The sequence below is a fragment of the Haematobia irritans genome, chromosome 4 (assembly GCF_050003625.1).
Source record: "Haematobia irritans isolate KBUSLIRL chromosome 4, ASM5000362v1, whole genome shotgun sequence".
Taxonomy (NCBI): domain Eukaryota; kingdom Metazoa; phylum Arthropoda; class Insecta; order Diptera; family Muscidae; genus Haematobia; species Haematobia irritans.
Genome location: NC_134400.1, coordinates 19,286,944 through 19,300,975, shown reverse-complemented (window position 1 = coordinate 19,300,975; position 14,032 = coordinate 19,286,944). Strand labels below are relative to the sequence as shown.

Here is a 14,032-nt window from a genome sequence, read left to right as displayed (position 1 = left end):
TCGCTTTTTGTCGTCTGTCACTTTAAAGTCGTCTCGTCATTCATTTGGTATTCCTGCGAAGTGGCGACGGCGACGATTACTTTTTGTACCAATTACAATACTCGGTAATAAAAGGCCGATATCACTAGAAAACAATCAGCTGATGTGCAAAAAAAAAAGAATTTTAATTTTTTCGGTTTAAAATATTTTTTATTTCTGACGCAATTCTAAGTCAGAAAATCAAGAAAAAATATTTAATTTGACGCGGAAAAAATGTGGATATATATTCGAGGACAGTTAAAGCTTCCAAAACTACAAAAATGGCGACGACGCTGAGATCAATGGCACAAGGATCATCGTGAAAGAAAACAATCAGCTGATGTGCAAAACTGAATTTTAATTATTTGCGTTTAAAATGCTGTTTGTTTATAATCCAATGTTGACTTGGAAAATCAAAATAAATGATAAATTTGACTCGGGAGATGATTTAGATATCTACATTAGGACAATAACAATATCCGGCATATACAATTGGAACGACGTTGACATTATGTGTCCAAGGATCATTGAAAGTTCGACACAATTGTTACCTAAGTTTGGTGCTAAATAAAATACATTGGCCTTGAAGGATTTCTATTAAAAATAAATGTAATTGAAAATTAACACGTTAACTTTAATTGTACAGTGTTATTTTCTATGATTTGAATGTGATGAACATAACTGCTATATATACTGATTTTTTCCCCATTTTTTTGTAATTTTTTTTTGTAATTGTTGATGATTAGTCACTTTACCTCTTACCAATTTCCATTTTTTAAATTTATTTTTCAATTGTCCGATTAATAATAAAGTCTAAAAAACTTCTTCAAAAATTAAACACTAAACTCGTCGCTGGTAAATTTAAAGGCGACAAAAAGCGACACCAGGAATACCGATTTTCTTCGATAGCAGAATATATCGACGAACGGAATACCAATTAGTGGCGACTGAAGAAAAGCGACGGCGAGGGCGACTTCAGGAATAAGGGTGCAGGAATACCGATTTTCTTCGATAGCAGAATATGTCGACGAACGGAATACCAATTAGTGGCGACTGACGAAAAGCGACAAAAAGCGACGGCGAGGGCGACTTCAGGAATAAGGGTGATTAACTTCATTTTTTTTTTAAATTTTTTTTTTATTAATTTTTAAATTGATTTAATCACAAATTTAAATTATGTCAATTGGAAAACTTTAGTTTTTTTACTAGATTCAATTGATTATTTTGTTAAACTTTTTAAGTAAATCAGTTAAATAATTAATTTAAGTTTGCAATCGACATCGATTAAATTTTTTATTTAAACTGTTAACTGAAACAAATAATTGTTTAATAAAAACCGCGAAAATATTCATTCATTTTCTTAAATAACTGTGTGTTCTTAGTTTGATTAAAAAAATGAAAAAAAAAATACATACAATAATTATTTTTTTAATTAAAGACGTAATTATTTTCCATCACATTCTTAATTGACTTTGTGTTTTTATTTTAATTAAAAAATTGATTGTATCAATTATTTTTTGTTTTGATTAAAACTTTAAACATTTTGGTTTATTTTAATGGGCTGTTTTGGTCAATATATATAAATGCAAATAAAACAAGTTTATTTCATCTTTTTTCTCGACGTTTCGTCGGCTTTTTTTCCAGACCTTTTCCAGAGAATTTTTTTTTTAATTTTTCAATCATTGACCTAGTTCGATTAAAAAGTTAATTGTATAAACTAATTTTTAAATTGAAAAAGTTTTCAGCTTCAATTAAATTTTTAATTGGAAATATTTTGGTTATATTTTTTTCTGTGTAAGTATAATTCTGTGACTGATACTATCATTTTCATGATTGAAGAAGTTTAAATTAAAAAAATAATGGGTGATTGAATCAGATTTTATTTGTATGAGTACAACAGTACTTAAGCTTCCGTTGCTGTTCAGTTGTTTTTTTTTTTAATTTTTAAATAAAAAAAAAAACTATAGCCAAATTCGTAACATAATTATTATCCCTTTATTATTATTATTTCAAAAAAATAAGGAAAATATAAACTAAACTAAATTAAAAAAGATTATTGAACATTCGACTAAGAATGAAGTGCTGTACATCATTGTTTCCTCAGGAAGAAATTACACAATTACTTAGATTTTACAAACCAAAACCAATACAAAACAAGTAAGGAAAGTCTAAAGTCGGACGTGGCCGACTATATTATACCCTGCACCACTTTGTAGATCTAAATTTTCGATACCATATCACATCCGTCAAATGTGTTGGGGGCTATATATAAAGGTTTGTCCCAAATACATACATTTAAATATCACTCGATCTGGACAGAATTTGATAGACGTATACAAAATCTATAGACTCAAAATTTAAGCCGGCTAATGCACTAGGGTGGAACACAATGTTAGTAAAAAATATGGGAAACATTTAAATCTGAAGCAATTTTAAGGAAACTTCGCAAAAGTTTATTTATGATTTATCGCTCGATATATATGTATTAGAAGTTTAGGAAAATAAGAGCCATTTTTACAACTTTTCGACTCAGCAGTGGCGATTTTACAAGGAAAATGTTGGTATTTTGACCATTTTTGTCGAAATCAGAAAAACATATATATGTGAGTTATATCTAAATCTAAACCGATTTCAACCAATTTTGCTACAATGCTAATTCTACTCCCTATGCAAAATTTCAACGAAATCGGAGTTAAAAATTGGCCTCTGTGGTCATATGAGTGTAAATCGGGCGAAAGCTATAAATGGGAGCTATATATAGATCTGAACCGATTTCAATCAAATTTGGCACGCATAGCTACAATGCTAGATCTACTCCCTGTGCCAAATTACAACCAAATTGGGCCAAAACTCTGGCTATTAGAACCATATTAGTCCATATCGGGCGAAAGATATATATGGGAGCTATATATAGATCTGAACCGATTTCAATCAAATTTGGCACGCATAGCTACAATGCTAGATCTACTCCCTGTGCCAAATTACAACCAAATTGGGCCAAAACTCTGGCTATTAGAACCATATTAGTCCATATCGGGCGAAAGATATATATGGGAGCTATATCTAAATCTGAACCGATTTCAATCAAATTTTGCACACTTAACTGCACTACTAATTGTACTCCTAGTGCAAAATTTCAACCAAATTCGGCCAAAAATCTGGCTTCTGGGGCCATATAAGTCCATATCGGGCGAAAGATATATATGGGAGCTATATCTAAATCTGAACCGATTTCAATCAAATTTTGCACACTTGACTATACGACTAAGTGTTATATTTGTACAAAATTTCAAGCAAATCGGTATAAAACTCTGGCTGCTGGGTTCATATTAGTGCATATCGGGCGAAAGATATATATGGGAGCTATATCTAAATCTGAACCGATTTCTTCCAAAATCAATAGGGTTCTATTCTGACCCAAATTAGGAACATGTGCCAAATTTGAAGGCGATTGGACTTAAATTGCGACCTAGACATTGATCACAAAAATGTGTTCACAGACAGACGGACGGACGGACAGACGGACATGGTTATATCGACTCAGGGACCCACCCTGAGCATTATTTCCAAAGACACCATGTGTCTATCTCGTCTCCTTCTGGGTGTTACAAACATATGCACTAACTTATAATACCCTGTTCCACAGTGTGGCGCAGGGTATAAAAATATATTCTCAATTGATAATTTGTATTTATTGTATTTATACCCTGCGCCACACTGTGGAACAGGGTATTATAAGTTAGTGCATATGTTTGTAACACCCAGAAGGAGACGAGATAGACACATGGTGTCTTTGGAAATAATGCTCAGGGTGGGTCCCTGAGTCGATATAACCATGTCCGTCTGTCCGTCCGTCCGTCCGTCCGTCCGTCTGTCTGTGAACACATTTTTGTGATCAATGTCTAGGTCGCAATTTAAGTCCAATCGCCTTCAAATTTGGCACATGTTCCTAATTTGGGTCAGAATAGAACCCTATTGATTTTGGAAGAAATCGGTTCAGATTTAGATATAGCTCCCATATATATCTTTCGCCCGATATGCACTAATATGAACCCAGCAGCCAGAGTTTTATACCGATTTGCTTGAAATTTTGTACAAATATAACACTTAGTCGTATAGTCAAGTGTGCAAAATTTGATTGAAATCGGTTCAGATTTAGATATAGCTCCCATATATATCTCTCGCCCGATATGGACTTATATGGCCCCAGAAGCCAGATTTTTGGCCGAATTTGGTTGAAATTTTGCACTAGGAGTACAATTAGTAGTATAGTGAAGTGTGCAAAATTTGATTGAAATTGGTTCAGATTTAGATATAGCTCCCATATATATCTTTCGCCCGATATGGACTAATATGGTCCTAAAAGCCAGAGTTTTGGCCCAATTTGGTTGAAAAATTCCACTAGGAGTACAATTAGTAGTGCAGTTAAGTGTGCAAAATTTGATTGAAATCGGTTCAGATTTAGATATAGCTCCCATATATATCTTTTGCCCGATATGGACTTATATGGCCCCAGAAGCCAGATTTTTGGTCGAATTTGGTTGAAATTTTGCACTAGGAGTACAATTAGTAGTATAGTCAAGTGTGCAAAATTTGATTGAAATTGGTTCAGATTTAGATATAGCTCCCATATATATCTTTCGCCCGATATGGACTAATATGGTCCTAAAAGCCAGAGTTTTGGACCAATTTGGTTGAAATTTTGCACAGGGAGTAGATATAGCATTGTAGCTATGCGTGCCGAATTTGATTGAAATCGGTTCAGATTTATATATAGCTCCCATTTATAGCTTTCGCCCGATATGGACTAATATGGTCATAGAAGCCAGAGTTTTGGCCCAATTTGTTTGAAATTTTCCACTAGGAGTACAATTAGTAGTGCAGTTAAGTGTGCAAAATTTGATTGAAATCGGTTCAGATTTAGATATAGCTCCCATATATATCTTTCGCCCGATATGGACTAATATGGTTCTAATAGCCAGAGTTTTGGCCCAATTTGGTTGTAATTTGGCACAGGGAGTAGATCTAGCATTGTAGCTATGCGTGCCAAATTTGATTGAAATCGGTTCAGATCTATATATAGCTCCCATTTATAGCTTTCGCCCGATTTACACTCATATGACCACAGAGGCCAATTTTTAACTCCGATTTCGTTGAAATTTTGCATAGGGAGTAGAATTAGCATTGTAGCAAAATTGGTTGAAATCGGTTTAGATTTAGATATAACTCACATATATATGTTTTTCTGATTTCGACAAAAATGGTCAAAATACCAACATTTTCCTTGTAAAATCGCCACTGCTGAGTCGAAAAGTTGTAAAAATGGCTCTTATTTTCCTAAACTTCTAATACATATATATCGAGCGATAAATCATAAATAAACTTTTGCGAAGTTTCCTTAAAATTGCTTCAGATTTAAATGTTTCCCATATTTTTTTACTAACATTGTGTACCACCCTAGTGCATTAGCCGACTTAAATTTTGAGTCTATAGATTTTGTAGAAGTCTATCAAATTCTGTCCAGATCGAGTGATATTTAAATGTATGTATTTGGGACAAACCTTTATATATAGCCCCCAACACATTTGACGGATGTGATATTGTATCGAAAATTTAGATCTACAAAGTGGTGCAGGGTATAATATAGTCGGCCCCGCCCGACTTTAGACTTTCCTTACTTTTTACTAACATTGTGTTCCACCCTAGTGCATTAGCCGACTTACATTTTGAGTCTATAGATTTTGTAGAAGTCTATCAAATTCTGTCCAGATCGAGTGATATTAAAATGTATGTATTTGGGACAAACCTTTATATATAGCCCCCAACACATTTGACGGATGTGATATGGTATCGAAAATTTAGATCTACAAGGTGGTGCAGGGTATAATATAGTCGGCCACGTCCGACTTTAGACTTTCCTTACTTGTTTTTATATGAAAAATAGTCAAAAATCGATCAAATTTTGAAATAACGAATAATCGATATTTGTATTCTCATTATAATCCCTCATATGATACAATAATTATGAATAAAAAAAATAAGGAAAAAAAGCTAAAATCCTTTGTATATTCGACCAAGAAAGAAGTGCTGTACATCATTGTTTCCAGTGAAGGTGATTACAAAATTATCGTCACTTAAAGAAATTATGAATATTTACAAACCAAAACCAATAATTTGTATTTTTATAATTTGTATTTAATACGTATCAGTTTGTTTAATTTTTCTAAATGAAGCAAACTACACACCTTATCTTGAATGGCTATATAAATATGGTGTGTGGCAACAAATATGGCATCATAATATATTCATTTCAATTGTCCCTAAGTTTTCAATGGAGAAAGACAATTTGGAAAATCTCCTATCTGACACAAAGAAAACTTTAATAACCTACAAAACTCGCCTCTATAAATTTAAGGGCTATGGGACCAAATAAAGGGTGATACGGTAAAAATGTGGTCAAGGGAAATCGCGTGTAAATCGGTGAAATCGTTTATTTAAAAAATCAAATTAAATTTCTTTTTCAAGTTCAATTCGTATAAAATTCAGGAAAAATATTCAGTTAGGCTTTCGCTTTTCCAAATCCGAATTGCCGGGCCTCACGCTTGACACCTGCCATCAGATTTTGTACAGCCACCTTGTCCACCTTCTTCGCCGCAGAAAGTCAGTTTGCCTTGAACTGCTGCTCGTCCTTAGGTTCCGCTTGACAATAGCCCAGTATTTCTCAATTGGGCGGAACTCTGGCGTGTTGGGAGGGTTCTTGTCCTTGGGAACCACCTGCACGTTGTTGGCGGCGTACCACTCCATGGCCTTTTTACCGTAATGACAAGATGCCAAATCCGGCCAAAACAGTACGGAACAACCGTGTTTCTTCAGGAAAGGCAGCAGACGTTTATTCAAACACTCTTTCACGTAAATTTCTTGGTTGACAGTCCCGGAAGCTATGAAAATGCTGCTTTTCAAGCCACAGTTACAGATGGCTTGCCAAACCAGATATTTCTTTGCGAACTTTGACAGTTTTATGTGCTTGAAAATATCTGCTACTTTTCCCCTTCCTTTTGCCGTATAAAACTTCTGTCCCGGAAGCCGCTTGTAGTCGGCTTTGACGTAGGTTTCGTCGTCCATTACCACGCAGTCAAACTTCGTCAGCATCGTCGTGTACAGCCTCCGGGATCGCGCTTTGGCCGTCGTATTTTGTTTATCATCGCGATTTGGAGTCACTACCTTCTTGTAAGTCGATAGTCCGGCTCGTTTTTTGGCTCGATGCAAGGTTGTAGACGATACACCCAGCTTATTTGCGGCATCTCGGATAGAGAGGTTAGGATTTCGCTTGAAACTACCGGCAATTCTCTTTGTCGTCTTAGCGACTTCCGGTTTTCGATTTCCCCCGATCCAGACTTCATGGCTGTCTACAAACGTTCCCCAAACACTTTAATTACATTTGTAACGGTTGATTTGGCAACTTTTAGCGATTTTGCCAGCTTTGCGTGCGAGTAGCTCGGATTTTCGCGATGCGCGAGCAAAATTTTGATACGCTGGTCTTCTTGCTTGGACGGCATTTTGACAACTGAAGAGTGAATTCCAAAATCAAAATAGGAGCAACATTCTACACACACACACCTTCAAAATGAGGGGTGTTCAGGTTTTTTAAATGCAAAATTGAAAGAAATACGTCAAGTTTATATTGACCAAATTTTGACCGTATCACCCTTTATTTGATACCATTTTATATAAAGTTTATACAAGCGCATTTTGATAGTTATGCTTTAAAAAATTTTATATTCTAGTATAACAATCTTTGTATCAGGCGGGGGGCAATTGATCTGTTACATTGAAGGAGTGAACACATTATGTCCATGGGAAGCATTAGGCTAACATTGACAGACTCATTTTGTGTATCATCGTTTTTTTCTAGAGCTATACTAGATATCTGTAAAATGTAATATTTTCACACAATTGGCACAGCAGCAACAAAGCCTATAGAATGCTTGGTAATCTATTGCAAATAGAAATATGCAAGAATATGCATGAAACTCCAGTTATAGGAATGCAATGACCAATAGGTTTTTGCATCACTAGTGGAGTCACACAGAGAGAAAAAGACGTATATTTGATTTTCCAAAAAAAAAAACGTACATTATTAAATACAACTAACTAAATTTGCAATTAAAAACTATAGCCATACCTTGAAGCATAATTGGGGCATGCACACAAAGCACCGCCTTACCTTCGTTGACACATGTACATCATCGTCTTCGGTTTCTTCGTCCTCGTCATTAGTGCGGCCACAACTACCACCACCGATTATAGTCATATTGCAGGGCACATTGTCAAAGCTGTTTTGATAGCGACCAGTTAAGGCAGTAGTAACCGTAGCAGCACCTTCTCCAGACGATGATTGTGTCGTTGGAGTATCGAAATTTATCGCCGTGCTTGTCGATGGTGGAAGTAAATCATAGAACGAATGTTCAGCGTATTGTATTTTATCGCCTCCATTCATAATTGGATTCGAAAGATTATTTGTTGTGGTACTGGTGGTGTTGGTGGTGGAAGTAGGAACATTATTGGAATTATTTAAAGCACTCAGAGAGGAAAACGAATCATATGCAGTAAGCATGGCTACATTGAATGGAAATATACAAACATTTACTTTTCGCTTATTAAATAGAGTATGATTGCTTATAATACCTGAACTACGTTGTATATCCTTAAGGCCTTTCTCAATATGTATTCCCAATGTAGAACTTGATCTTGAACGATCATGACACTCCTCAGGCAATTGATAACAATAAAGTTCTTTGGCCGCTGAGGGCCTTATCTTCTCATCATCCGGGAATATATGGCGAATTTGTGAATTCCATATTTCACAGATTAACATAAAATGTGGATTTAAATATGATAATGTAGCCAATTTTCGTTTTAAATCAAAATACTTGGATTCTGAATTTAGACGTAAGCCATATTTTATGGGCACAGAACCATCTAATAATATAACTATAAAGAAATAAATTTAAAAATATAAAAATAAAATATAGGACAATTAGTTAAAAATGTTTAAAAAATTTGCGGCAAAGAAGACACGGTTGCCACTCGAGCTATAACTAATCTACCAAAAATTGATGAAAAATTTACCAAAAAAACTACCAAACAATTATTTTGCAAAATTTTATTTTCATAGTTCATTTTGTCAAAATTTTATATCTACAGAAAATGTTATCTCTAAAAAAAATTTGTCAAAATTTTATTTCTATAGAAAATTTCTGCAAAACTTTATTTCTATAGAAAATTTTGTCAACTATTTTCTATAGAAATAAATTTTGACAAAATTTTCTATACAAATAAAATTTTGCACAAATTTTCTATACAAATAAAATTTTGACCAAAAGAAATAAAATTTTGCAAACATTTTCTGTAGAAATAAAATTTTGCACAAATTTTCTATAGAAATAAAATGTTGACAAAATTTTCTATAGATATAAAATTATGACAAAATTTTCTACAGAAATGAACTTTTGACAAAATTTTCTACAGAAATAAAATTTTGACAAAATTTTCTATAGAAAAAAATTTAACAACATTTTCTATAGAAATAAAATTTTGACAAAATTGTCTATAGAAATAAAATTTTGACAAAATTTTTTATTTCTGTAAATTGAAATTTTATTTCTGTAAAAAATTTTGTAAAATTTTATTTCTATAGAAATAAAATTTCAATTTAAGAAATAAAAAATTTTGTCAAAATTTTATTTCTATAGAAAATTTTGTCAAAATTTTATTTCTATAGAAAATGTTGTTAAATTTCTTTTCAATAGAAAATTTTGTCAACATTTTATTTCTGTAGAAAATTTTGTCATAATTTTATATCTATACAAAATTTTGTCAAAATTTTATTTCTATAGAAAATTTGTGCAAAATTTTATATCTATAGAAAATTTGTGCAAAATTTTATTTCTATAGAAAATGTTTGCAAAATTTTATTTCTTTTGATCAAAATTTTATTTCTATAGAAAAGTTGTGCAAAATTTTATTTCTATAGAAAATTTTTGCGAAATTTTATTTGTATAGAAAATTTTGTCAAAATTTTATTTCTATAGAATTTTTTCTCAAAATTTTATTTCTATAGAAAATTTTCTCAAAATTTTATTTCTATGGAATATTTTGTCCAAATTTTATTTCTATAGAAAATTTTCTCAAAATTTTATTTCTATAGAATATTTTGTCCAAATGTTATATCTATAGAAAATTTTATTTCTATAGAAAATTTTGAAAAAATTTTATTTCTAAAGAAAATTTTGTCAAAATTTTATTTCTATAGAAAATTTTATCAAAATGTTATTTCTATAGAAAATTTTGTCAAAATGTTATTACTATAGAAAATTTTGTCAAAATTTTATTTCTATAGAAAATTTTGTCAAAATTTTACTTCTATAGAAAATTTTGTCAAAATTTTACTTCTATAGAAAATTTTAGCAAAATTTTATTTCTATAGAAAATTTTGTCAAAATTTTCTAATGAAATTTTGCACAAATTTTCTATAGAAATAAAATTTTGACAAAATTTTCTATAGATATAAAATTATGACAAAATTTTCTACAGAAATAAAATTTTGACAAAATTTTCTACAGAAATAAAATTTCAATTTACAGAAATAAAAAATTTTGTCAAAATTTTATTTCTATAGAAAATTTTGTCAAAATTTTATTTCTGTAGAAAATTTTGTCAAAATTTTATATCCATAGAAAATGTTGTCAAAATTTTATTTCTTTTTGTCAAAATGTTTTTTCTATAGAAAATTTGTGCAAAATTTTATTTCTATAGAAAATTTGTGCAAAATTTTATTTCTATAGAAAATTTTGTTAAAATTTTATTTCTATAGAAATTGTTGTCAAAATTTTGTTTCTATAGAAAATTTTGTCAAAATTTTATTTCTATAGATTTTTTTTTAAATTTTTAATTCTAAAGGTTAATTTTTACAAAATTATTCCTTTGTCAAAAATCCGAAAGAGTGAACAATTGATTTTTCGCCTCTGCGCTTAACCAAACCACTTTCACTTTTATACTCACCTAAAATTTCAAAATATATATAATTCTCCACCGGCAGCGGTAAACTAAGTAAACTAAATGGATCAAATCGAACCGATTCACGACCACAACACATACAGCTAACTTTTGATTTCAATTGCCCATAGAATAGATCAATTATAATTGATTGATTTCGGGCATTATGCTGAGCCCAAGCTTCGGCGGCTACAATTTTATCCGGTCTTCCATTCGAATCTTTGAGTTCTGTATAGGATTTTTCCATAACACGATTGAGATCTTCATGTAGGGCATCCAAAAGCCATTCTAGAAGTTCTTGTGAGTCGTGTTGTCCTCCGCCCGCAAACTGGGGAGCATATTTGGTAACGCAAAATCTTAATTTTAAAGGAGCTACCGATCTGGTAGTGGCACTCCAAACCTCTTTTAATAATTCGCCATAGCGTGTAGCCAAATGGCCACGTGTGCCCAATTTATTTGTAGTGTTCAACTCGAATAGGTGCATATTATGACGAAAATATTGAGCCAATGGTTGAGTATTAAATAAAACCTGTAGTGAGGCGTTCATGAAACAGGTATTACCCAAATTATGTAGGCCAGTAGCGCCGGGAGCTTGTACGGACATTATGGAACTTCGTGTCAAACGTCGATCATTTACTGTTGTACCTCCGGTTTGTGTTAGCGATCCCAATTCCTCAGGCCATGTTTGATCTTTGTTACGTATTTCCAAAAGAATTTGATCATTATCTTTTATCATGAGCTCTTTAAGAGTCATACTATCTTCTTCCAGAAGAATGGCACTGTTTTCTATGGATCCCGAGGGTATATGCCAAAGACGAATATCTTCCGTACGCAAACGTAATTGTTCACAAAGGAATGCTCCAACTTTTTGTACTGTGGCCAAACGACTAAATGACGCAGTATAAGCCAAATAACGTTTTGGTGGCTGCAACACACTCGTAGATGAAATTGATGCAAATCCTCCACCGGATGCTATAACACCATAACTACCTAAAATTTAGAAAATTTTGCTAACTTTTATAATTAAATAAGTAAATCTCTATATTACTTGTCATTGCTCCCCAAGTATTGGTCATTTGCTGTTGCTGAGGCACAATCTGATGTAACAATATACGCAAACTCAAGGGATATAATTCCAATTCGACCTCCGCTGCATTTGGTGGTTGAATAACTTGCCGTGGCAAAGGTAAATTATCACCATACCAGCGATTTAAAGCTTTCCACAATGATTTGGGCACCAGTTCAAAATTATGATTCTGTACCAAAGGAGTATCCCGTTTCAAATGGCCCCCTTCTCCCGTAAGCGTACGTACATTTTTATAAGGATTTGGAGTAACAAGATTAGTATTATCTATGGGTCCAGGTCGGGAGCCTAATTGTCGACACGAGGATATACCGCTACTGGTGGAACCTAAAAAAGAGGAAATCCCTTAAAACAGTTCCAATAGGCATTTCAAGCGAGGATGACATACCCAAACTACAATTATCTGCTGATACCGTCATTTCACATCCCATTGTTGCCGAATCCAAGGAATTGCTATTGAAACTCTCATCGCAAACCACAGCCTCATCGATGCCCGAGAGTGATGTTCGCTGATATGTACCAATGGCCGAATGTTTACAATACTCACAGGATGATGTACTATTGGTAACGTAATGTAACCAAGTTATCCACCAGTCCCGTGATATTAAATACCAGAATTGTCCAACACTGTATTTGCGTTTCTCCTCACGATCCAGCCAGCCACGAACTGGTGAAAATTCCAAAAATTAAAAAAAAAAATTATTTCTTTTTTTAGTATTTATCTTACCAATGTCATGTTCCATATGTCTACATTGAGGCCATAAACCAAAAACTATATGGCATACTTCAAAAATTAAATCCAAAAATGGCTGTAATAATTTCAAACTGCTATCTACATTCCACATCATGAAATCTTCCGCTGTCAAAGTAATATCCATATCCAGCTCCAACGATTGATTATCCTGTTTTTTTAGGAATGATAGCAAATAAACCAGATTTTAAGATAATTTAAAATTTTACCTTTGAATTTGTCTTTTTGGTAGTGAAATTAGCCAGATCTTTTAAAGCTTCTTGTTTGGTCAAGTCTTTGTATATATTAGCATTACGATTTTCTTTTGCTACATAAAGTAGAACATTTAGCATTTGCAAAGTTTCCGAATGGTTAAGTACACCATCACTATCAACATCAAATATTTTGAAACAAACTGTAAGGGGATACGAAAATACATTAAAATCTTTTATGGTTTATTTTTCCTGTGAATACTAACATCTAGTTCTCTCTACACTGGGACCACGACAGGCAGCACTAACACCACAGCATAACTCCTTAAAATCAATATGACCATCTCGATTCTCATCGAAAGCGTTGAATAGGCCTTGTAATGCATTTTTTGGAATTGGAGGACTTAAGAGTGGTCCGAGTAATTGTAAATCTAATTGACCATTTTGTGAGGTATTTTGTAAACGCCAAAATTCTTTTTCCAAATCGACGATATCCTGAAAAAGAAGAACAAGATAATGCACAAAAGAATTAAATATTTTTAATGCCCCTATTTTATTTCTATAGAAAATTTTCTCAAAATTTTATTTCCAAAGAAAATTTTGTCAAAACTTTATTTCTTAAAAAATTTTTTGCAAAATTTTATTTCTATAGAAAATTTTTGCAAAATTTTATTTCAATAGAAAATTTTTGCAAAATTTTATTTCTATAATTTTTTTTTTGCAAAACGTTATTTCTATAGAAAATTTGTGCAAAATTTTATTTGTATAGAAAATTTTTGCAAAATTTTATTTGTATAGGAAATTTTCTCAAAAATTTTATTGCTATAGAAAAAATTTTTTGTGTATTTTAATTCTATAAAAAATTTGTGCAAAATTTCATATCTGTAGAATATTTTATTTCTTTAAAAAATTTTGTCAAAATTTTATTTGTAT

At 32.2% G+C, this 14,032-nt stretch overlaps 1 protein-coding gene across 2 annotated transcripts in view; it reads right to left on the bottom strand.

Moving 5' to 3' along the window:
- The window catches only part of Usp32 (Ubiquitin specific protease 32), a 30,561-nt gene that overhangs the window by 10,176 nt on the left and 6,353 nt on the right, over positions 1 to 14,032 (bottom strand). Inside the window, exons 4-11 of one of the 2 annotated variants that reach the window (XM_075303510.1) lie at positions 13,366 to 13,594; positions 13,118 to 13,302; positions 12,885 to 13,059; positions 12,546 to 12,824; positions 12,122 to 12,484; positions 11,080 to 12,063; positions 8,704 to 9,009; positions 8,201 to 8,634 (exon numbers count right to left, since the gene is read on the bottom strand). In XM_075303510.1, coding sequence (XP_075159625.1) covers positions 8,201 to 8,634; positions 8,704 to 9,009; positions 11,080 to 12,063; positions 12,122 to 12,484; positions 12,546 to 12,824; positions 12,885 to 13,059; positions 13,118 to 13,302; positions 13,366 to 13,594 — 2,955 coding nt within the window. The remainder of the gene's footprint in view (positions 1 to 8,200; positions 8,635 to 8,703; positions 9,010 to 11,079; positions 12,064 to 12,121; positions 12,485 to 12,545; positions 12,825 to 12,884; positions 13,060 to 13,117; positions 13,303 to 13,365; positions 13,595 to 14,032) is intronic. The other variant, XM_075303511.1, reaches the window with a different exon arrangement.